Here is a 25,804-nt window from a genome sequence, read left to right on the forward strand (position 1 = left end):
ACATCTTCCCCTTTCTTTTGTATACGCGTCTGGGAATGAGTCTTGAAACCGACACGAATTTCAATCAAATGGTATTTTTCAGTAAACTACTACTGTGTTCTACTTTTAAAATTCCAATTTGAGGAATTAGAGTGAGTCTATATAGAAAAGCTTAATCCAAGCGAAAAGGATAGGAGAATGAATCTATCATTACCACAATTAGCGAAGATATAAAAACTATTACCCTACATTTTACGTCCCAAAACAGCTGCGTACAATAAAGAGTACTGGTTCTGTAACCCACGAGTAAATAATGCAAACTCATCGCTAAGCTTGTGTGCATCGAGTCCGAAATGCATGCATTGCTGCTGCAGCCCAGACGTTTCAAGCAACCGGTACCAACGTCGCTCGCGCAGGGCCCGATAGATAACAAGTGTCGACAGCCGTTCAGTGAGGAAAGATACAATAATAACACGATATTTTAACCACCACCACCAGCAGCAGCAGCAGCAGCACCACCAACCGTCGCCACTAGCGGCATTGTGGTTGCGCAAACGAAGATGACTTTGGGCGAGGCATTTCTAGGGTCTTAACTAGATCAAACTTCTTTGAACCGGACGCACCATGGAAAGTGTCGGTTCGCGTGAATGGCGCAGGGTTCTTTCTTACCGCAACAAGTCGCCGATATGGAATTCCCCTTTTTCTGTACAGAGCATGAAGAGTTGTTTCCGTCTGTGTGTGTCGCAGTCACCCAAAGCGGCCCCCTTCTCAGCGTGAACACATGAAGGGAGCTTTCGCGCTCTGTCGTAGGCGCAACCGGCAGCTCTGTGTGTCGAGTGAAGCGAACTGCCAGCAGCAGCTGAACAGCTGAGGAAAAGTTGACTGTCCAAATTTGTGTTGAAGCTCGTGCACTTGAACTCTAGGTTTGTAGCGCACGCATGATCAGTTAGACATAGCGGTATGTGGGGGGGAGGAAACAACCATGTGGCTGGATGAATTCGCGCGATGAATCATTTGTTTTGAATTTATATCAGCCATAAGCTTGTTTGTTTTATGTTCAATCACTGGAAACCCGAATTTTACGGGACGGGTTCGTCGCTTGATCTTGTACTTTGATATACGAAACATGTTCGATTATTTTTTATCTTCCATTCAACCGACTGATAGAACAGCAGTAGCAGTTGATAAGATGTAATGTGAGAATAAAATGTAATACTTAGTTGTCATCGTAACTCGTCTCCCACGAATAGCTGTTTACAATCGAATGAACCTCCCTGCACTGAGACAAGAATTTTCCGCATCTCAGTTAAACAGAACAAAACCTGCCTACTGCGATGAACCTCACGTAGGTTCTAGTTGGTAACCGTTTGCTACCCAATCGCGTTGCGGCACGGATGTCGTTGTCGTCCGACAGCAACGTGACAAAAGCTTGCTTTGATTGACGCGCCGCGATACAAACTGCCGTCGTGTGTGATATGATAGGAGAGTTGACGGACGGACTTGCGTATGCGCGTTTACTTTTTCCTCCCCCCGTACCAAGTATGTATGAGTGGAAATGTTTGCTTGATTGCTTGCTGCGCGACAGGAGCTTAGCGGTTGTTTAAAACTAATGGACGCTCGACAGGACGGGCTTATTGAGTATCGAGTTTTCACCCGCGTCGCGCGCGCATGATCCAACCGACTCGCGATAGAGCATTGTTGAGCTTTCTAGTGATAGTGTTTTATTATTTTTCCAAATGTTTTTTTGTGTCGATTTCGGGAGTTGGAAATAAATCGAACATTTCTAAAAAAATCGGAAGTTGTGTTTAGCTTGTTTTTTTTATCGTATTTGCTAAAGACATTTCAAAATTGGATACCACAAGGAATAGAATTCGAGCTGATGTTCTCGCGTTTTCGTACCTGCGAATGAAATACCGAAACAGCCTTGGACTGATTGAGCAGATTCAGTTCAGAACTTTGGTGCAAATTAAAGAAAGTCCGCACCGGAAGCGTGGTTTCACTGGAGGTAAGTAGAGTACCCCTTCGGAATCTCTTGACCGTTGTCGCCAAACGCCGAACGCAGTGATAAGTAATTTTTCGTGTTCTGTTCGTGAGTGGTTGATTGGTTTTCTTGACCAGTGTGCAGTCTATTTGTGTAAATATCGAGTTTAGTGCAAAAATGAGTACGATAGTAATTTCTACTGATACTACTGAAGTTGAAGTATAATTTTGTCACCAATGTGGAATGGCCTGTGGTCGAATATCTCGGTCCGAGATTGAACCATATAGCGAAGGCTAACTTCACCATTCGATTCAGTTGGCAGAAAATCGCACTCGCTTGTAGTTAAAGTAGTTCGAATGAGTGGGAAAATTTCAACGTTCGATTGAATTTTTAATTGAAGGAATTCGATGTGGTTTAATTTCAAACTACGTAAGGCGTTTTAGTCATAAGATTAGCATAGGATCTATGGCAGTTCTAGAATATTAAATTGAGGAGACGATGTGTGTAAAATATGTTATTATATAAGTTAAAAATTTGGGAATTTTTCAGTTTTAAAATAATTTGTGAGTTTAGCTGTTTTAGAATCGAGATTTCTGTTATCGGAGGAAATTTAGTTATTCGGTCACGCTTCAAATTCTATGGGAGCCTGAGGTGGTTTTTAATGTTGTAATAATTGGAACCCCAATTAAAATGTATCTCTCAACTAAATAACAGTGCGTGTGGGTTCCCAGAATTTTTTCATTAATTTAAGAGAACGCAAATTATGAGCAAAGTTATAATTGTTATCAGATATGGCTAGTCTATAACCATATCATTAGACATTTTTGTTATAATGTTCTGCTTTTGAAAATTTTCCGAAAGGAAACTGAGCTTTGATCATGTATAAGTGTGAATAAAATAGATGAAATAATTCCCACTTTTTAACTTTACGTAACGAGTTGAGGAATGAAACTTTTGAATTGAGTATTGACAAGGATCAATTCAAATTTTCTTTGCTCAGTTAGGGAAAACGATTTAAATTCAAGAAAGCATCTTTCCATTTTCTTCAAAATTGCTTTGCTCGAATAATTTGAATCGCAGTTGGATCGCGGTTGGATAAAAAATTAATTTACTCATCGTAAACAATAATGAGGTCGAAATTTCCCCGCTGAACGGCAAAAATTATTAAAGCCAGGGTAAAATAAATTATATAAAATTGGTCGAAATTTAAAAAGTTTTGAATAATAAGCTCTTGTGATCTGATCAAACGATTAACCATTTTGACTGACTACCCGAATTGAATCTTAACAATTTAAATTTGATGCATATTTCAATAAATAATACAATCATATAACAAATTTAAGCAAGTCCATTTTAAGACCAGATTCCGAAAAACGTGTTACACTGTGGTCTTTTTTACGCGGATTTCCAAACTTACGCGGTTTATTGCTTTGTCTAAGAAATGCATGAAACTTTTAAATCTGGTGTTATCTCGAATTTTTTTAAGTCAACTCTCTGAGACTTTTCGATTTTTTTTAACATTTTATTTTAGATTCCACCAGATCTCGAAGTTTTATGCACTTCTAAGACATTTGGCATCAAAAAATTGCTTCCATTTTGCGTTTTTTTTTTCTACGCGGATATCCGAAGCTTTCATTCCTAAAGTCGATTTCAGTTAAAGTTTTTTTTTTGAGATTACACCAGAGCTTTCATGCATTTCTAAGACATTTGGCATCTAAAAAAAATTCGATTTCGGAAATCTCAAATTTTTTTAAAGTCCCAAAGTCGATTTAAATTTTTTTAAATGACACCAGATCTGGGCGTGTCAAGCATTTCTAAGATATTTGGCATAAATAAGTTCTTTAGTTTTTAGGTTTTTTACGCGGATTTCAGAAGTTACGTGGTTTTTTTTTTCTATGCGAATTTCCGAAGTTGCGCGGCTTTCTCTGCGGTTTTTTTTCTACGCGGTACGTATCCCCTGTGTAAAAAAGGACCTCAGTGTAATTTCAAGTTTCATTTGTTGTTGAAGACAAATATTATAGAGTATTTTTTACAGATTAAAGTACGTAGACTAAATTACTTTATTTTTGTTTCAATATGGCTGCTCAAGCTCGTTCGATTTGCTGGTATTTGTCGGTACTACAATGAAACATTTTCACCACCACAACAACAGAAATAGCAGACTGACCGATTTCTTTTTAATTTCAATTGTTTTTAACTTTTTTAAATTACAGTGACTAATTCTATATCATTTCTAGAAATATTTTCTACCAATCTAGATTTTTTTTTATTTTTTGAAAATTGTTCGGAGGAACCTGGCCTTAATAACTTTGTGCGAGTTACTTGCCAGATCAGAAATTATTTTCAACAACACAGGGAAACTTGTATGATAAACTTGCACAAAAGAAGATGAATTTTTGTAAGCTAGCATTAGTAAAATCATCTTACCGATCACCTGCAATCCACTAAGAAAAGTGATAATTTATACATGAAAATGCCGACATAACTCCAAATATTCAGTTCAGTATACACAGAGGTCTCTTTCCACGCGGGGGATGCGAGCCGCGTAGCTTCGGAAATCCGCGTAAAAAAAACACAGAACTGAAGAAATTTTTTTTGATGCCAAATGTCTTAGAAATGCATGAAACGTCGAGCTATGTTGTAATCTGAATTTTTTTTAAAACAATCGCAAATTTTCCAAGTGTTTTATGCATTCACTCATGTATGGCATTTTCCCTAAATTATTGAAGGAACTCTGTCCTGTGTTTTTATTCTATAAAAAAAAATATTCAGGCATATTCGCGTACAAGCTTGGAATGGCCGAGTGAGGTATTTTTTGTCAATATTATCGTTTTCTTATTGGATCTGGTTGTCACCCTTTTTCTTCCATTTACATCCAGTGAGAATTGCGGGAGGGTCTTTGCTCACGGCTCGTCTTATTATCCATTAATTCATCGTCGGTATTGTTGATGTTGTTGAACGTACTTTTGTGGGTGTTTTCAGTTTTCTTTTCTCTCGTTTTCATTATTGTTCGCAGTCTCGGGATAATTGCAAGTTCCACAGTTTGTACCTTGTTCAGCATTTATGCCAGTTACCAGTTGGTTCGATGATGAAAGTATTTTTGAAACAAAAGTACTGGGTTCACCAGTTACCGTTGCTGAACTGGTATGCTTGTCTTTGGTTTAATTTGTTTTTTTTTTCTCGCAGTTTCAATGCAAGGTTCACCACAGTGAGTAGGTTGTTAAAAAAACTGAAATGTCATCAGCTGATTCTCGTAAGTTACCAGCAATTTGCAAGGATGTCTCCCATCCTTTTAAAAATCACGTAAGATGGAATCGTCTAATGTAGTCGCATACGTAAAACTCGTAAGCCATTCCGGATATCGGAGAAAAATTTCTTCCCACTTTACACCGTGTAGGAACTAGTGTGAACACGAACTGAAAACTCTATCCTGTTCCGATTTTTAGACACGTAAAAAATCAGATGTGTGAATGTATTTTCACTGGGGCACTTTTTTCAAACTGTTGTAACTTGCGAAATGTTAATCATGTCAATGTTGTGCTCAGTAAGAAGCAGCAGAAAATCGATCTTTTTTTTATATAACCCGTGTACAGGACCAATATTGTCATTGAGACCTATCAAAGTTTTCATTCGTAAATTAAATTTGAAGCTTCAAAGGGCCGATCACTGTATTTCAAATACGAATATATAAATATTAAGAAGTCCCTACTAAGAAGAAGGTGAGGCTTTAGAAGTCCTAACAAGTGTAAAATTATTTTTTTAAAAACCCCTGTTCCTGCCACAAAACATTTACTGTCATTTGTTTTGTTTTATTTTTTTGACAGGCTTACCGATTAAATAAAGTGACTAAGCGTTTAAATATTAGAAACTTTTTGTTAAAAATAAGGAAATTTGAGCTGTATACCCAGGTAACCAGTAAGCACTAATAATGGTATTAAAATAGCCTTTTATGGGCTGACCAACAATGCTTATAGCTCAATATCTGCTATCTGAAAGATAATCTGTTGTAAATCAATCAGAATTCAGCTTTCAGAATACACACCAGCCATGAAAAAGCATTATCTATGAATAGCCCTATATTTTGCCAAAGTCAATCGAGTGCGATTGAAATTTCAATTTGCAACAAACGGTCGCTTATTCTCGTTTCGCGATCCGATTCTGTATGGGTAGTGGATAATTGCGATAGAATCATTTTACTATTGCCGCTTATTCTAACTATGTGCTTATAACTTTTGTATAATTTGTGTCTATGAAAATGTATGTGAATTCTCCACACAAGGGTTTTGAAATATTGCAACCTAGTATGAGAATCATCAAGTCGAATCATCGATTCGATTTTCTGCGATAATTGTCAACTTGTGATTCTCTCTTGGTAAATTCCACATAGCACCAATCATTATCAGAATGCAATTTTTTTAAGGGTCGTGAAATACTCAGAGTATGAAGTGGAGCGAAGAAATGTAGCAAAATTCTCTCGCAGTTCATGCATTGAGAGACTCGAGTTCTTGTAGCATCTTCTACCGGATTGAAAATGTTGTATACAATATAGATAAAAATCGAGCAGCTTCTGTCAAATTTTCAGCAATCACCAACACTGGTTTTCACATTACGCATTACAAAACAATATATCAAAAACCGACAAAAATTATTTTGTTAAAATAATGGGCCGTATGAATAAAACGTAGCATGCTTCGGTAGTAAATGCTACGTGTGGATCACGTTCCTGTCAAAACATGCTACAAACTGTAGTATTTACTACAAGTTTTCGGTAGGTAGCTCTAGAGGTTGCTACTCGTGTGTTTGCTGATAAAGTGAAGTACAGAAATTTAAAAAAGTGGCATTTTTACAGATGTAAGTAAGTTTCTTGCTTTGTGCATGCTTATGCCAGCTTTTCCGGCTCTGTATCGATACGGTATGCAGTAAATGCTTAAATTCGGAAGTAGCATTAACTACATGTTCGAACTTATTTTTCATTCATACCAAACCGCGTTATACTCTGTTGACTTTGTTTTTGAGAAGATACTACAAACAACAGACTTTACTACCTTTTATTCATACGGCCCAATGACGAGCTGATTCTTAGTGTCAGTAGAATCGTAGTACCAGTCTGTTGAAACAGAAGATCGAATTCTACAAAAGGAATAAAATACCAAGGCTTTAGACACAAACGGAATCGAACGGTACACGAATAGGAAAGAAAAAGTTGATTTTCACAGTGGTTGCAAGTTAAGAAGTGATTTGAAGCTCTATTACTTCAATACAATACGCTCAGATTTGTTTAGCAAAACACGGAAATTGTTTGCCAATATTGCTCATTTCATTGGATTCTATTGAAATGTAAATAAATAAATAAAGAGCAACAGATTCTTTCAATACTGGTTGTAATACCGCCGGGCGTTCTTCGGAGTACGTTACGTTTTGTGCCGGTAAGTTTATTAAATGTACATCATTACCTGTTGTTGTTTCCATAGTGACGCTTTGTAAATGGGTTGGAATGAATATTGAAATATGTACATTTGGATTACGGGTAACTTACAAGATTCATGTACTTCAGAAGAACACGTGTAAAATATTTCCTTCGTATATAATCTTTTTTTGTTTCAATTAAAAACGTTTTAACCTTAAGGTCATTCGTTTCTTTCTGACCCTATGTGCGGGGTTGAGAATCGAACCCATAACGCTGTTAGTTGTTTCAAATTTTCAATTTTGTTTGAAAAATGCTTTGGAATAATGAAATCGAAATTACATCTCCTGTTATGGAAGATGTCATTTTTCCACCAATTGTTTGCTAATTTTGGGGAGTAATTTCACCAATTTCTACTCCAGTCATATTTTTTATCTAATATTTTGTTATGAAACATTTGATGGTAATATTTGTTTGAAAAATTTCGTTTGAATATGTTTTGTAATAAGCCATTAGGAAATACCAAGCTAATTGTGTTAATGCTTTATTTGCATGTTTCGAACTTGATCACTTTGACATTTTTAGCTGAGCAGTCAAATTTAATACGATTTCTTCCAGTTTCCATCTGTTATAACATGATCATGAGTCTTGACAAATGGTAGCAAAACTTTTTTCGCTAATGGTGGAAAGCGTCAGTATGGAAAATACGGTAAAGGAATATTCGATTCGTTAAAAGTTCCTTTTTTACCTATTAACGAACTGATTTTTGTGTACCGTCAAACCTCGCAGAGGTGCTTGCATTTATAATATAAGCAACCTTCTCAGAAGTTTCAGTTTGATTCATTTATTGAATTGCTTGTTATTTTTGGTTAATTTAGTTTTCTTGAAGCTCCTTTGGGCTCGCTGTTCACATTTCTCCCCTACAAAGTATATTTCTCAAATTGAAGGGTGCTTATCGTTCGAAAGTTTTTAACCAGCAAAGTTAACAAAGATTTTGTTTTAAATTTTTAATGGGCGAATATCAATAGCCTTCTTTTGAACTGTACAGAGAACTTCTGGAGTGTATAAAGTTCTAAGAATACTTCTTTATGTCTCTGACTGTTTGGTTCGCGCTTCAAAGGACATGAAAATTTTGATCAATTTTATCTAAGCTTGTTGTTAAGGGTATTTTTCTCCATTAAATAAATGAGCTAAGAAGAACTTATTTCCCGGTACCATGGGTAGACATCATGAAATCATGAAACATGTCAATCATGCCTAATTATTATTCATGATTAGATTGATATCATGAACAATAACTCATTTCCCATGAAAATTTTCATGATATCAAGTTCATGAAATTTCATGACACGTCATGTTTCATGTAGTGATTAGTCTTTCGTTAAATCTATTGCGTGATTTTTTGCTGTGACATAACCTGTCTAAAACCATTGCTGTTTTGACAATTGCAATTTAGTGAAGTGAACTAGTCAAAACTCTTGCCAAGTAAAGACCATTTTTCTGAAGTGTGAATTAATTATTTACGTTAAGAGGCCCGAGCGCAGAGAATTATGGGCCGACAATGGCCAAATATCGACTTTAACTGCCAAATTGTTTCGGAAATGATTCAATGCATTTGGTGGGATCGAAAAGATGTCTTGTATTTCGAGCTAAAAATACTAATCACTACCGACGGCAAATTGAATCAGATGTTACCTAATAACAGCAATGACATGATAAAGCTATTTTTTGCACTACAAGCCTTTAGGAACTTTGTGTCATACGTCATATTCAACAGACTTGGTCCCTTCCGACTACCATGTTTCACTCACTGGCTATGCAGTACTTCACTAGTTACGAAAATGTAGGAAACTGGCTTCGTGACTGGATTGCCATCGTCAAAAACGAACAGTTCTTTCGACATCGTGAGTTGTTGGAAAGATTGTCAAATGTATAGCTTTCAAAGTCAGCTACTTTGAATAAAATACCTTTAATCTATTACCTTCATTCGACATTTCTATTTATTTCTATTTAAAAAGTCGTTTACTATTAACTGGCACATCTGGTATGTTTAATGTGAATGAATGTGAATCGTACTTCAGAATAGGTTCACCATTTTAGATTGTGGATGTGAAGAAATTTGGCAATCCATAGAACAATTCAACCTATTGGGGTGACTATTAATAATCGGAAGCGTGATGGAAGGTTGTCTATTTCAGTCGTATTCAGCTCATTCAGTTATGTCGCAGACATTGCCCATCCGCTTATCAGAAACTTTCTATAATTTTGACAGTATGGTACCAGTAATAGTTTTTTTTTGTAATAAGTTAATCTGCTGTTTCTCAAATTTTTTATATTTGACATAACATATATTGGAGAAGCCAAATGAATGAAAATGTAACAGAAAGGATGATTTATTGGAAAAAGATACGCTCAGAGACAGGACTCGAACCTGCGTTCTTATGCATTCCGTGCATACGCGCTACCATTACGCCACTCTGAATCTTGTTTTAGTCACTCTAAAACGCCAGTCAGACGTGGTAGCACGTAGATTGAACATGGCCTACATTCTGGCTGTCACCCGACCGATACCATACATCCAAACATCTTCTCTGCCCATCAATCACTAGTTTTCTCACTTTATACCCATTTTCCGCTCAAGCACTGAGTAGGAGAGTGTATATATAATCACTTGTCACCATCTTTGCTGGTCACCTTCAGCGACAGATCCCTATGAAGGTTGTGTTGATAGTCTGTCCTTTCCTACCAGAAGCAGATTGTTGCGGGAAATCAAACCGCAATTGTTTTGTAACGATTTATTAATTTTAGTTGTTTTTTTCATTCATTTGGCTTCTCCAATATATGTTTCCACTCAGTCATTGCAAAACCGAATTTAGTTTACGTCAAACCAACTAAAATTACTTACTAAAAAAATACTTAAAATACTCACTGAAAAAATGCTTTTCACTATATTTAAGTTTAGTGTAAAAGACGAAAAACGCACAGATCAACACAAAAAAAAAAGAAAATGCCGAATCGCAAGGATTCTTGAATGAAGATAATAACCAAACTCTGAAAATAAATGGCGTTAATCGCCAAGCGACCTCATGACCTGAATGATGTACAGAGCAGAAAAAGCGAAAATCGGTTAGCGAAGTTTTGCATTTTCGGCATGAAACAAATGTGACGTAAGAAGTTCAACATAAACTGCTGACGTACTGAAGAGCCGAAGGCGAAACATACAATTTGAAAGTAGTGCACTTAGCACAAAACCGCATGCGGATCAGGGCCATTTCGGCGAGCCGTTTCGCCGAATGCCATTTCGGCGAAAGGATAATTTCGCCGAGAGGGTAATTTCACCGAATTCTTCATTAGTCTTTATTTGGAATTGATAGATAAAGATAATTAAAAATGATTACTTCCGTTTTTTGACCTACAAACGTACTTCGTAAATGATCCAGAGACGTGAATAATTTTTGTAGGTTTATTCATGATCCTTAGAATGGAATTTCCAAAAAAAAAACTTGGAGACTTTATTAGTGTACCTATCAGACAGTTGGGGTATTTTCCGTTAACTGAGTGCAGATGAAAAAATATCTAATGCGGCTTCGCCACATCGTTTTGATCGTATGCTAAAATGTAGGAAATGTAGGAATCCGATGCGCAGATAATCATGGGTCGAACGATGCAGTTTGTGTGATCGAACAGGAGTCTTGTACTTCGAGCTTCTCATATAAGGAGAAACGGAAAATAAAAATGGCTACCGACAGCAAACGATGAAATTGAATTAAACGTTACTCAAAAGAGACAAGCATGCTCCACAAGACACAAGAAGTCATTTCGCGATGGCCCTTCACACACAGCGAAAGCGGTCAAAAGTATTATTTCTAAACTCAGATAAAAGTTTGCCCCATGCGCCATATTCTCCAGATTGAGCCCCTTCCGACTCTCATTTGTTTCTCTCAATATTTTGCGCACTTGCTGAGCAGTACTTCACTGCACGACGCTAAAATAATGAACAGACAGAAAAAATGCATAGCTTTCGAAGGGGTCCGCTTTGAGTAAAGTATGTTGAACCTATTACTTAAAATCAACAAGTATTTCCATTTAAAAAGTCACGAATTATAAACTGGCACGCCTGATATGTTTTATTGTGAATGAGTCATACTTTTATTACATGGAATGAAAAGTCCCGGTCATCTCGCAGAAAAGACGTGAATAGTTTCGAACCGTGTAAATTTTTGTTGAGAACTAATCTCTAGATGGCCTAACACCAAATTTCATGACAATCTATCCACAAGTGTTTGAATACCGTGCTGATCGTGTCCGACGAGTTCTAGTTTTCATCAAGTTAAGTAAAAAGACGGTTTGCGGGTCCTGATGAAACAGCAACGGTAAAATTGAATGATTTGCGGTACAGATTGATCCACCATCCCTCGTATTCTCCAGACCAGGCCCCCAGCGACTATTTTCTATTTCCAAATCGGACAAGGTTTCGCCAGTAAAATAAATTTTTGTCAAATGCTGAGATCACTGCAGAAACTAAAGCCTATTTTGAAGACATTGAAAAATCTCATCGAAATGTTGAAGGACCGATGGGCTGTGTACATTGCTCTAGATGGATATTATACTGAGTTTTCATGGAAAAAATCGACTTTTTCTTTGTTAGGCCTGGGACTTCTCATTCCTTGTAGTAGTAAAGATTCACCATTTCATATTGTAGAAGGCCAGAAGTGAAAATCGCATAATCTACAAAATCTTTTAACTAAGGAGTGTATTGAAAATAAGCTATCCACAATTTTTTCTTTCAAATTATGGACATTTTATTCAAACTAAAAATTGATTCTTTATTCTTCAAGTTCCGGACAAGTGTTGCATCGCATTTTTTGGATGTTTGAGCTCAAATTTTGTTGAACTCCTGCCATACCAGTCTTCTTGAAGACCCTCTTCACGATTGCCCAGTAATGCTCGATGGGTATTTGGGGGATTGATATTTCTTACCTTTTTCCGCAAGCCAATTGAGAGTTGTTTTGGCATAGTGAGCCGACGCTAAATTCGGCCAAAACAGTGGAGGTGTACTATGCTTCTTATATAAAGGCAGCAATCTCTTCTGGAGACACTCTGATCGATAGATTTCAGCATTTATAGTTCCGGTAGTGTAAAAAATTGTTGACTTCAAACCACAAGGACATATTGCTTGCCATACCAATACCTTTCGACCGAATTTCTCCACTTGAATCGACCTGTCCGCATCGCTCACATCCTCCCCAATGACGACAGTGAAGTATTGTGGACCTGGAAGGGTTTTTGAGTCCTCCTTTACATAAGTCTCATCGTCCATTAACACACGTTCATGCGGACACTGCAAAAGACGCGAATACAATTTTCGGGCCCTTGTTGGTGCTCGCTTCTACTGTTCTACACTTTGTTTCGAGATTTTCTGCTTGTTGTAGGTCTTCAGGTGATTTCATCTCTTGATACGCTGGATCATTCCGACACTCGCTCAAGCTTTTTTGGCAAAATCACGTATTGACATTAATTTGTTCTTCATGATGATACCACTTTCTGGTCCAGCTTCGGGTTGGAAGAACCGGGTTTTCTGCCTCTTCCTGGTAGCTCCTCCAAAGAATAGAAACTTTGATGGTTTTAACACTGGCATGATGAAGTCCAAACCGCTTTGCCAATTTTCGCATAGTAATACCCTGCTCACTTAGCCATGTGTCCAGAACCTTAATTTTCACTTCCTTTTCAATACGCGACATTTTGTAAACGTAGAGTTTCTACCGCACAAACAAGTAAACAAACGAAAGCTGACAGCCAAACGCACAGCATGCTGTGATCTAAGCATAAAAAACCATCACAAATACATGCGTACAGCACAAATATATGTGGAAGGCTTATTTTCGATACACTCCTTAATTAAAGTGACTACATATTGTTATTCGGAAGCATGAAGGAAAACTGTCTGTTTATTCGTATTCATCTCCTTCAGTTATGTCGCTGACATTACCCATTCGATGTTTTTCGGAAGTGTTCTTTCGGTATCTCAAGCCTTCATTTTTTTACTGTATTGTACCAACAATGATTCAGTAAAATTAATTCTTATAAAAATCATGAGATAATATTCCCGAATTTCCAATTTTAAATTGAATAAAACGTCAATTTTTTCAGCTGGAAGCTGAATTTGACCCAGTTTCTAATCTAACTACTTCAGAAGCGTTTGATTAAATTAATTAATTCTATCAATTACGTTCACATTAGTGACTTTTCCACTGATGTCAAAACGTTTGTTTGAAGTAATTTGTCAATATCTGGCCTATGCCAGAATAGAAGTATTTGTCACCGATGAAGGCAATGCACGATTGAATGTAGAAATTAAAATCGAAACAAGACAAGGTATAGAAATTTCCTATCCGATCACCTGAATCGGATTTGCTATGTACGATGAATAATTTCTTGGAAAACTCGGTGAATCCGGTTAAAACTGATTTGTTTTTGTACTATAGTATGATAAATACAAAAATACTATCAACTAAACAGGCTAAACACTGTCAGTAAGTAACCTTGTCAGTCCGAGAAACAGTCGTTGCTGTGAACTCGTTCTTCCCACGCGGCACCCGGACGAACCTCAAGAGAGTCAACTGATCGCGAAAAACCTTCACCGCGTAGCCACCGAACATGTCGAATCGCTTTTGCATTCGTCTTGCGATCGCCGCCAAAAAGCCGTTATCGTTAACAGAACCGAAAACATGTTCCGTAAACCGTAAACCGATTCGTACCGGTTAATTACACCCCCTCGACTCGGGGATCAAAACAAACGACAAAACGGAAGTAGGCGCCGCATAAGAAATGGTGCAACAAAGCTATGCTCGCGCGGGTCATCGGTCCACACGAATGTCGAGCAGCTCCAGCTGATGCTCATGCTTTGTCGTCTCTTGCGACAGGGGGTCCTACGTCATTTTAGCCGGTTCGTTTTGAAGCGTTTTCGTCTGAGTCAACGTCAAACCAACCGTCGCGCGATCGTCTTCCACTGGTGGTGTTTGTTCACGAGCGCCTGTACTCATGCCAGCAAGACCTCTCGCACATCTCGGACTGATGCAGTTCAAACTGGCACGTGTTAGTTCGAACCGTTTGAAGCCACTTTTTTTCTGCCGCCTCCTTCGATCGGTCAACGTCAGCGGTAGCGGCAGTGTGCGCAGATTGTCTCGGCTTTGGCAATTTCTCATGTTTCTCGGTAATAATTGTGGCACTGTTGATTGGTATGCGGCTGAACGGCTGAAATATTTTTCTTTGTCTGGATGGTGCGAACTTTTCAGGAATAATTGGGTAATATGAGGGCCATATAAATTCGTTTAAGTGGAATTTTGTTTTGCCTCGGAAGTTAATTAGGTCATGGGAGCATATCAAAGTGCGGATTGAGTTGACTTTCCCAACTCAGTACTATTATTCCGAGTGGCATTGGATTTTTACAATAGACCCTTTGCCCTTCTTCATTTGATGGGTTTGGCAACCTTTTAGCGTTAATAAAAGGTGGAGTTTTAACAGTAAATGATGGTTGTGCAGCTGCGATTATAATCACATTAGGCATGATTATCGAAACGATTCTTTTCCACGTATCGTATGTGTTTCGTTGCATATTATTTCAAAGCTTTCAAAAATATTATACATAGCAAAACGACGTCGTTATAGTTCTGATATGATATCCATCAATTTAGAATCAATTCTACAAAAAAAAATTGTAGTATCTATTGAGCGTTCAATATTCTCGTCACGTTCATTGTGTCTCTTTAGTGTGCTAACGAACCTAAATGGTTTTATTGCTCTTGATCATGCATCAATATTTGAACAATCATTGGCAAATATTTAGTAGCTCTAATATTTGCTAAACTGTTAGCAAATTTAACGATCAAGCCAAACAAGTCTCAACGAACCAAAATAAAATTCACAACTTAACACCTTCAACAATCGAACTGCCAATTTATCCAAAGATTCCCACTAGTTCCGAAAAGTGTCATCTGCTAATTTTGTTTCTCTTTCTCTCCCCCGTTTCAGATAAAGCAGCACCCATCTGGGGCGATCCGGGGTGTCAGCACAGCAGCTACTGAGTGGGGTTTTTTTGTGATATCAATTAAATAAAACGTGATCAATTTCGAACGCTTCTCAATTACTGACACCCGCGGGCAGCCGCCGGAAATGTAAATCAATCGACCCCGGAGACAATCGAGAAGCAATAAGCAAATAAACTGACAGTGACAAATAATCGGCATCGGCCAAATAACTAAAATAGCTTATAAAACGAAGCGGTTACACCGATCGGTACCAAATATTACTGATAGGTTCAATAGAGTATATTATAGGAGAATGGAAACTTTCAAGATTGTTGTTTTGATTGGTTGCGCGCTGGCGGTCGCAGCTCGACCGGAATCGGACAGCTCGGAATGGCCGGAGTGTGGCAGCGAGGAGAATTTACACCAGGGAGAATTTTCTCCCTATGACTATTCGGCCGTTGGCTTCATGTTGGTCGTGTCTTTGGGAATTGGTGAGTGTAATGAATTATGTATCCATAATCAATCTAATTTAACTTAGTTGCGAAAGTCGCATCAATTATTAGAATGTAAATATAGCGCGAATTTAAAAACTGGATCCGATGGAAGTCTCAATACCAGAGAGATAGGAAAGTGTCCTTCGTAGGTTTCCTCCCTTAGAGTTCCATATCACGCAACCACGTGTAACTACAGGGTGTCCCACGAAAAATTTTGAATTTAAAAATGCAATGAATGAATGAAAAAATCGGTTTGATAGATTTAAATGATTGTACATTTATTTGAAAGGTTAATTCATTGAAATCTATCAAACCATTATTTTTATTATTGCATTTTTAAATTCGAAATTTTATGTGTGACACTCTGTACTTGTCGGTTTTGTATTATAAGTGAACGGCTTTTCGAACAAACCTTATTGAGGAAGGGTGGGTTATGTCAGAGGCATAACTGAATAACGTAAATACGAATAAAACTGACATGTTTTTTTACATCTCTGAATTACGATAATCACACGTACTAGATGATTGATTGTGAGATTTGAAAAATTTCAATGCTTCTCTTGCAGAATAGTAACGGAACAAATATAAGGCGGAACACATCAGAGCAAGATAATACCGGGTATTAAAAGGGAACAAGACCGGTTATCATGCCATTAAAAACGCAATGTTTAAATTCATTCATAAATTCATTTAAACTAGAATAATCCCCATCGATTGGTTGTAGGTATCTAAGATTTTTAAATTTAAATTAGGATTTTATTTGACAATATTTTCAATGGCATACTTATCAACCCGAAATTATAAATTAAAGAATGATTTTTTTTACCTTTTTTTATATATATAAAAAATAGGTATAGAATTAGCTCAAACTTCAAACTCAATTTTTCCGAGGCCCGGAGGGCCGAATGACATATACCAATCCATTCAGCTCGACGAACTGAGCAAATGTGTGTGTGTGTGTGTTTGTGTGTGTGTGTGTGTGTGTGTGTGTGTGTGTGTGTGTGTGTGTGTGTGTGTGTGTGTGTGTGTGTGTGTGTGTTGTCAACTAAGAGGTCGAGATCTCAGACATGGCTGGACCGATTTTGATCAAACTAGTCGCAAATGAAAGGTCTCCCCGTCACCCTGAACGCTATTGAATGGTTTTGAGATCGGATGTTTACATTTTGAGTTATACGAAGTTTTATGTCACAATTTTCAGTTTTTTGACAGTATCTGTCACAATTGACCTTGAAAACAGAATATGTTAACAGACATAGATTCCGCACGGTAATACCTATCCAACAAGCCATAGATTGTTAAAATCCGTTCATTTCTAACGGAGATATCGAAATTTTTGTAAAAGCGACTTTTTCCCTTATTCCGTCAGTAGAAGTTTTGAGCGCTGTCTGGCAAAGAAATGCTTGGGAGCAACGTGAAACACGATTTTCTATACTGTTACATACAATTGTTTCTAAGTACCAAAAAGACTGTGTACAGTATGCTATTTTGCCTCGGACCGATTTTAGCACGGTTCGTTTTTGGCAACATAATTGTTCGAATATGCCATATGTAAACCTGATGATGTCTGAATTTTCGAGTTGAAAGCAATTCCATAATTATATTGATTCAAACTACTTACAGCAATAAATGCTGGAAGAACATAACACCCATATACCATTCGAATCAGTTCGTCGAGATCAGCAAATGCGTATGACAAATAATTTCACTCAATTTTTTCGGAGATGACTCAACCGTTTTCTACAAACTCAGATTCATATGAAAAGACGTATACTCCCAAACAAGGTTCCTGAATTATGTTTGGTTCCGACCTCTGGTTCCGGAACTACAGGATGATATGTGAAACGAAATTAAAAATGTGTAACTCATTTGTCTTGTAGATGGCTGAATTGATCTAAGATTCAAATGAAAAGTTTTATGATTCTAAAAAAAACATCTTGTTTTTCATTCAGATCCAACTGCCGGTTTCGGAGATACAGAGTGATAAGTGTAAAAATGTCTATTTCACATAAATTAATCAGGTTTATCGGGTTAGCAGATTTGGATAGTCGATAACCAAATAAACTTATTTCATTTTTGGTTGTATTCAGTTTTTGTTTCGAAAGGCACCTAAAAATTTAATTCGCACTACGATTCCTCAAAGATGTCTACATTGATTTTCAAACATTTTGAAACAAATGTAAACTATACAGCTACTCAGGTGAGTTTGTCTGGCTACACCGAATATCGAATTCCGGTTCCAGTGTCGAATCGTTTCTCAAAGTTCAATCGTTTTCTCAAAAGAAGCCAAATCGAATTTGAGAAACAATAGTACAAATTAAAATAAATCCTATTTTATAAAAATACTGACTACCGATTCTGGAATTGTAGGATGATGAATTTTTAAAATTCAAAGCGATATAAAAGCTGACATTCCCGAAAAGCTTTAAAGTTGGACTCAAAAATATTGCAATTTATTCGTCATATGGCCATACGAATCGGTTTGGGTCATGCTGGTTCCTGAATAACGGCTTTGGAAGTACCTTAAATTACCCTAAACTCTAAAGTGGAAATTACTTCAACATACCATGGAATGTTTAATCGATTGTTACACTTTTAGATTCAAATTCGATCCGATTTGCAGTTTCGACGTCAACAAGCAAAAATATCCCATATACTTTATGGTTTCCTACATACTTCTAGCATAGGATTCGCAACGAATTCCTGCAAAACAGTGTAATTTTTCATTCGAAGATTTTTTTACGTTCCTGTTTGATACCGGAATTCAATCAATCATGAAGGTTCGACATGATTGTAGTGAGTTTGTTTGACTATCATCTAAAAAAGTCTTCAAATTTGCATAGTTCTGGAATAAGTTTGGAGCCTTTTGTGCCATTTTTGAGTCATCAATCATGGAACTGTAGTGTCTTCCATTTGAATCCAAATTTCTGAAAATCGGTTCTTCCATCTTTGAACAATCTTTGTTCGTCTCATTCCGAAGTCATTTTATACGGTATACCTCAGGAGTCAGAAATCGAACTCAAACATAGAAAGAAAAGAGTTTATCTGGCTAATAATTAACTGGTCCGACAAACTAGATGAATTTGCATATCATCTCCAAGGTATTGGCTACTGTTAACTCCGTTACGTATAAAAAATACAACGTTTAAATTCCGGAACTGGATGAAATTTAATTTTTGCCTTTCTCATATAGAAAGGTTATGCAATCACTGTGAAAACCGACTTTTGAACAGGCCGAGTGTCATATACCATTTGACTCAGTTCGTCGAGTACGCAAAATGTCTGTGTGTGTGTGTGTGTGTGTGTGTGTGTGTGTGTGTGTGTGTGTGTGTGTGTGTGTGTGTGTGTGTGTGTGTGTGTGTGTGTGTGTGTGTGTGTGTGTGTGTGTGTGTGTGTGTGTGTGTGTGTGTGTGTGTGTGTGTGTGTGTGTGTGTGTGTGTGTGTGTGTGTGTGTGTGTGTGTGTGTGTGTGTGTGTGTGTGTGTGTGTGTGTGTGTGTGTGTGTGTGTGTGTGTGTGTGTGTGTGTGTGTGTGTGTGTGTGTGTGTGTGTGTGTGTGTGTGTGTGTGTGTGTGTGTGTGTGTGTGTGTGTGTGTGTGTGTGTGTGTGTGTGTGTGTGTGTGTGTGTGTGTGTGTGTGTGTGTGTGTGTGTGTGTGTGTGTGTGTGTGTGTGTGTGTGTGTGTGTGTGTGTGTGTGTGTGTGTGTGTGTGTGTGTGTGTGTGTGTGTGTGTGTGTGTGTGTGTGTGTGTGTGTGTGTGTGTGTGTGTGTGTGTGTGTGTGTGTGTGTGTGTGTGTGTGTGTGTGTGTGTGTGTGTGTGTGTGTGTGTGGAACCGTCTTCCGGATCCGGAAATATACGGTAAAGTGGGTTAAAAATTGTATACCTTCTCTGAGAATGGAGAAAAACCTTAAAAAAATTTCTAAATCGACATCATATCTTTTCCAATTGATAGTTTTTATCAGTAGACGGTCAAACAAAACGATTTCGGTTATTCTTTTAAGAATCGAAGAAAATTATTTTTAAGAATACCACAGTATTATATATGATAGTATGATTGATATGAGAAAGGCATCATTACACCACTAGGTGGATTAAAACAGGTTTTTTATGAGAATGTCGGTCATTGACCTCGATTAGCCCCCGCCTCTGGTAGTGAATACTCGAACTTTCTGCCTCCCTCCCAGCAATTATCACATCTGTTTAGGTTTACTCGTTTTATCTAACCTAATCAAAGCGAGTTTACCATCTCGCAACAAAATCTTTACATGTTCCGGGAATACATATTGCATCAAATTTGAATAGTTATGGGATAAGTTTTGAACCTTTTGTACCATTTTTGAGTCATCAATCATGGAACTGTAGTGTTTTTCGTTTGGATCTGAGTTTCTGAAAATCGTTTCTTTCATCTTTGAAAAATCTATGTTCGTCTTATTCCGAAGTCATTTGATACGCTACCTCAGAAGTCAGAAATCGAACTTCTACATAGAAAAAAAAATTATCTAACCATTAACTAACTAGTCCGACAAACTAAAAAAAATTACAGATCATCTTCAAGGTATTCGCTACGGTTTTCTCCGTTACTTAAAAAAATATAACCTTGAAATTCCGGAACTGGATGAAATGTTATTTTTTTAAATATTTTATATCTCTGAGCATATTAAGTGACATTATTTTTACATTTTTAACACATATTACTCTCTAACTCTGAAACCGGAAATCGGATACGAAGGAAATTGATTTTTTATGGGACTTTAAGATTCCTCTTCAATCTAAGTTTAAAAGAATCGATACAGCCATCTTTAAGAAAATCGACATATACATATACAGATATTTTGCCGTCTCGCCGAACTGAGTCACATGATATATGAACTCTCATCCTACGATTCTTGGTTCGAAAAGCCTATTTCATAGTTACGGTTTGGCCTTTCTATTTGGGAAAATCAAAAATCGGAAATAATTTTCAGTTTACTGATTAGTGAAAATGCATTATATTTAGGTTTTGCAATGACTGAGTGGAAACAAATATTGAAGAAGCCAAATGAATAAGAAACTCACAGAAATGATGACTTTTTGGAAAAAGATACGCTCAGAGGCCTGCGAACCTGCGTTCTTATGCAATCCGTGCATGCGCGTTTTTCTGTTTCCGCTACCCTGAGCTGTGGTAGACACATTTCTACAACAGCACCGAGTTGGTAAGCGTACATCGAACAATGATATGTATCCTAGCCGCCTCACGACCGGTATCGTGTATTCAGACATATTCTCTGTTTATCAGACAACAATACACTAGTCTTCTCGTTATATACCAGGTGGCGGAAATAGTAAAACGCGTATGCACGGATTCCACGTAGGTTCGAGTCCTACCTCTGAGCGTATCTTTTTCTAAAAAATCATCTTCTCTGTGAATTTCTTACTCATTTGGCTTCTTCAATATATGTTTCCACTTAGTCATTGCAAAACTGAACTTTACGTTTGACTTTACGTCAAACCAACTAAAATTAATAAAGCATTAAACTTGTTTTTCACTGTATATTTTCTATTGTTTGTTTTAACGATTTCCTACAACTTTTTCTTGAACATCGTTTTAGTACAATTTCCAGTTTCCGAGTTACAACAATGCAAAAAGTGAATGTAAAATCTAACAGTGTTTGTTTTTACCTTTCTCATAGAGAAAGGTTATAAAATCACTGTGGAAACCAACTTTTCAACCGAGGACCGAGTGTCATATACCATTCGGTTCAGCTCAACTAACTGAGAAAATATATGTGTGTATGTATTTGTATATGTGTGTGACAAATAGATTCAAATAAAAGGTCTTACGGTCCCATACTAAGTTCTTGAACTACACCAAAAACGGGAAAATAATGTCACTCAATTTTCTCCGAGATGACAGAACCGATATTCACAAGCTTAGATTTAACTGAAATGTCATAAGATGTCATTAGAATATCCCGATTTATATTTTGATCCATCTTCCGGTTCCGAAGGTAGTCAATGTCAATTTCAAGAATATATTTTCAAAAGGTACCAAATCTTTGAATTGGCTTTCAAGGGGCGGGTAGGGTCTAACACTTTTGAAAAATCATTAATTATTTTCTTTATATTTTCTTATAGTAAAACAATTCAAGAATATTCTGTGAAATTTTCAAGCCTATTGGAACGAAACTCTGGAAGTTATGGACCTTTATCTATGGCTAGCTCATTCTGCGAAGAAGAAAGAGCTCGTTGACCAAACATTCTTGAAATGTTTCATTATAATAAATTATAAAAGAAAAAATATGATTTTTTGAAAATATTAGACCCTACGGGCTCCCTGAAGTAATTAATTATTATCATTAGTTTTATAGACAAACAACTTTAAACGCATTTTTCACGAAAGCAGATTTAGAAAATCCGTGTCCATCGTCATTCAAAAACTTCTGCAACAATTTTGTTCAAATTTTTTACACATTTTCTACATATAAAAAACCAGACACCAACGTTTTTCTTTTCGTTGTTTATTACTTTGGGGATGTTTTACAGCTACAAAATGAAGGATTTTTTCGTGAAAAATCGTAATTTTCACTTTGAACAACCACCAAAAATTTAAAAAATTTAAAACAAATCAAACAGACACGTTGGGGTCTAGAAAAACTTCTTCTCTAACTATGTTGCGTTTATTTGTTCACTTCTGATTAGTCTTCGCTGAGATACAGTGGACACCACAAATCATGATTTTTGAGAAGTGTCTTCCAAAATACCTATTCACCGACTTATTTCTCAATATTTTTCCACGAAAAAATTACAAAATGTTGTTCGAATGATGCTTTTTATCATGCAAAATATTTATTTTGTTGAACGAGAATTCTGGGAAATAATCGCTAAAATGATGATTTTTTTCATCATTTTGACCCTACCTCCCCTGAAATTCCTTTAGTCTGCAGGTCATGATAGTCTCCCGGGTGGAAGTGAAAAATAGCAAATATTGTTATTAAAAATGAATCCTAATCTTAATTATTCTTTTGTTGTAATGAATATGGAAAACATTATCAATAACGAAGTAAGATATAAAAAATTATTTTGTTGCTGAAAAAAATACCAAGTATCGCTATGACAGCACAGATTCATCAAAACAAAATATGGTAAAAAAATTTGTTAATATTTTTATCTGTGTTTGTTATTTACATCTACCCGGGCTGTGACCAAATAAAAGACTGGTAGTCGTATTAATAATTTGTTGAATTTCATCCGACTTCTGATTTCAGAATTACAAAGTAATCAGATTTTCAAAGTTTCAAACCGTCATAGAAAATCGTATCATGAAAATAAAACTGACTTTTACTTTATGACTGAATATATGTTTTTACCAACCTTAATTCGAATGTTGCGTAGAAATGTAGTAGTATCAATCAAAAGAAATCTTCAAAACTCTTTTCTGAACTTTTTCAATTTGTAGTATTTTGATGAATCCTGTCGTGATATAGGAGATAAGTAATAATAAGAGAAAGGCATAACTACACCATTAGGTGAAGTAAAACAGGTTTTTTTATGGAACTTACAATCTCTTTTTCACTGTGTATCGGAAAAAATTAGGCTGAACTGTTTTTTGTTTGAATACTTTAACTATTTGATTTTTCAATCTTGCTGAGCAAGAGCGAATTAATCAATTAATTTAATAAATTATCTAAATAAATTCTACTATTTTCTTTATACAAACTGTTTTGATTGTATGAACAGAGAGAATAGTTTTGAGTGCAAAAAAAAAATATTTTGAAGCACACACTGTGATCTTGCTCAACGGTTAGCTCGAAAGTCAGAAACGATGGGAAGAAAAAACTAAACCGATTTTATCGCTCAGTTCGACTGCACGCTCAGGCAATTTGTTGGTAATTTCCCAAATAATTACCACTCTAATTGGAACTTTTCACATTAAATGAGACACAATATTTCATTCAATTTTGCATCGAAGTAGCGATGCACCGATTATTTACTCTTCTGTGAACTGGATTTCACTGCAAATTAACTTTAAGAACGGAACTTTACTTTATGCTTTAGTAGTTACAATTATCACATAAAGTGCCGTACATAACAGATTCCGTCAATTTTTTTACCATTTGGAATCAGAAAATGTTCATACACAAAACCCAAAATCGCAATCATTGAACAGTTTGTTGCACAGCCTACTTGGTTTGCCTGTCGTAACAGAGCCAACTGTCATACGCAATTAGTTTTTGTTCGAAGCGTCACAGCTGCTAGGTGCGATTGCAGTTACGCTACGTCAAATATGGTCTTCATTAATTAGTACGTAACCGATTAGGTTCATCTGCGTCTAATGGAAAACGCAATTGCTGTGAGTGCCTAATTGCTTTGAGTTAGGATTAGGAAGAGACAAAGAATCGGTTCGAAGTGTAAACGTTCTACCAGTCCCAATTGCTAATGTTGCGGTTTTACATTTGCAGGAGTTTTCTACGGGTACTTCGTTAAGCCCAAGAAAGTCGATGGCGATCCTAGTTCAAATGACTTTTTGCTTGGCTCCGGAATGACAGTATTCCCAGTCACGTTGAGTTTGACAACAAGCTTCATAACGGCCATCGAGTTGCTTGGCAATCCATCGGAAATGTTTTACAGTGGAACTCAGTTTGCTTTAATAGGTAAGTGAAATATTTAGCTTGTATGATGTGATTCATAAAAGCTTACTGAATTCTGTTTTCTTTTTCAGTAATTGCTGCCTTACTGGTGATCCCCGTCGCCGTCAAGTTGTTCTATCCAATGTACTATAAAATGAATTTGACTAGCTGCTACGAGTATCTGGGAACACGGTTCAACAGCAAAATTCGCATATTCGGAGCAATCCTATATATTCTGCAGGTGGGTTTCTTAGTTCCTACTAGCGTATTCAAGCTAATTTCCAAATTCAATCATGCACCCTCCTAACGAGAAATCCTTGTCGTAAGTCCCTTTTCTCGAACGACTAAGCTAGCCCGGACTAATTGAGTCATAGCCATCGACTTCAAACTTCAATCTTACAATCCCTCCATTGATCAATTAATCAACCTTTCGGAATGTAATTTCGTTGCCACAGTAGCACTTCTAAGCAAATCACTTTATTTCGGTTCGGATTGTAATCAACCGAAAAACCAATTAGTGACGAAACAAGAAGGAGAACCCAAATCTTGGACAGAAATTACAAAACGACATCCCTTAAATGGTTTGCTTATTGATGAACAATTACAACGGTAAACTGCACTTCAATGGGTGCTGGCAGGATAATGACTTTGAGTTTATGTGGTTTGGTGGCTACTGGTGTTTACCGTTACGAGAAGGCCGATAGAAGTTGGACCTCGAGCGTAGATTGTTTTCAATTTATATTTTCGGATAAATTGAGATTGATTGAATTAATTTGCTCGACCCTTAACAAAGAAGTGTAATAATGATCCGTGCCGCCGACTGCTTCCTAATTTAGACCTAATCGAGTTTTTTTTGTTTCTAATTTCTTTTCTTATTAACATAAATAAATATTAATAATTTGCATATTTACATTGAAGAGACTATTTAAGCAAGTTCAACTACCGCAGTATTCGCGATAGAATGTAAAACCTGTAGCGTTTTCATTATATTTATCATTTCATAGATAAATTCAATGTCAAACTTCTACACACGATTAATCACGGTTCACATGACAGTTCTAGGATTATTATCGGTGTGTGCCGTTTCGTCACATTATCTTGTCAAGTTGTTTTGATTTCCCTCGAGGTATGGGGGTATGTGGGAATTTATTACTGACGCCGTCGACATTCACAGTTTCCTGTGAAGCTGAGAACACCTTAGCACTAATTACTACCTTTTGAGTTCATTTGCTTGACGGGATCTTATAGCTGTCTTATTGGCCTTCTAACGACAGTTCGACAAGTAGATAGCGCTGTAGTTCAAACGATGATATTTTCG

General features: G+C 36.8%; 1 protein-coding gene across 1 annotated transcript in view; it reads left to right on the plus strand.

The window, feature by feature from the left end:
- Positions 1–1,627: 1,627 nt before the first annotated feature.
- The window catches only part of LOC131434363 (sodium-coupled monocarboxylate transporter 1), a 211,806-nt gene continuing 187,629 nt past the window's right edge, over positions 1,628–25,804 (plus strand). Inside the window, exons 1-4 of the mRNA XM_058601032.1 lie at positions 1,628–1,984; positions 15,396–15,882; positions 24,319–24,510; positions 24,579–24,727. Coding sequence (XP_058457015.1) covers positions 15,705–15,882; positions 24,319–24,510; positions 24,579–24,727 — 519 coding nt within the window. The 5' untranslated portion in view covers positions 1,628–1,984; positions 15,396–15,704. The remainder of the gene's footprint in view (positions 1,985–15,395; positions 15,883–24,318; positions 24,511–24,578; positions 24,728–25,804) is intronic.

This window comes from Malaya genurostris, chromosome 3 (assembly GCF_030247185.1).
Source record: "Malaya genurostris strain Urasoe2022 chromosome 3, Malgen_1.1, whole genome shotgun sequence".
Taxonomy (NCBI): domain Eukaryota; kingdom Metazoa; phylum Arthropoda; class Insecta; order Diptera; family Culicidae; genus Malaya; species Malaya genurostris.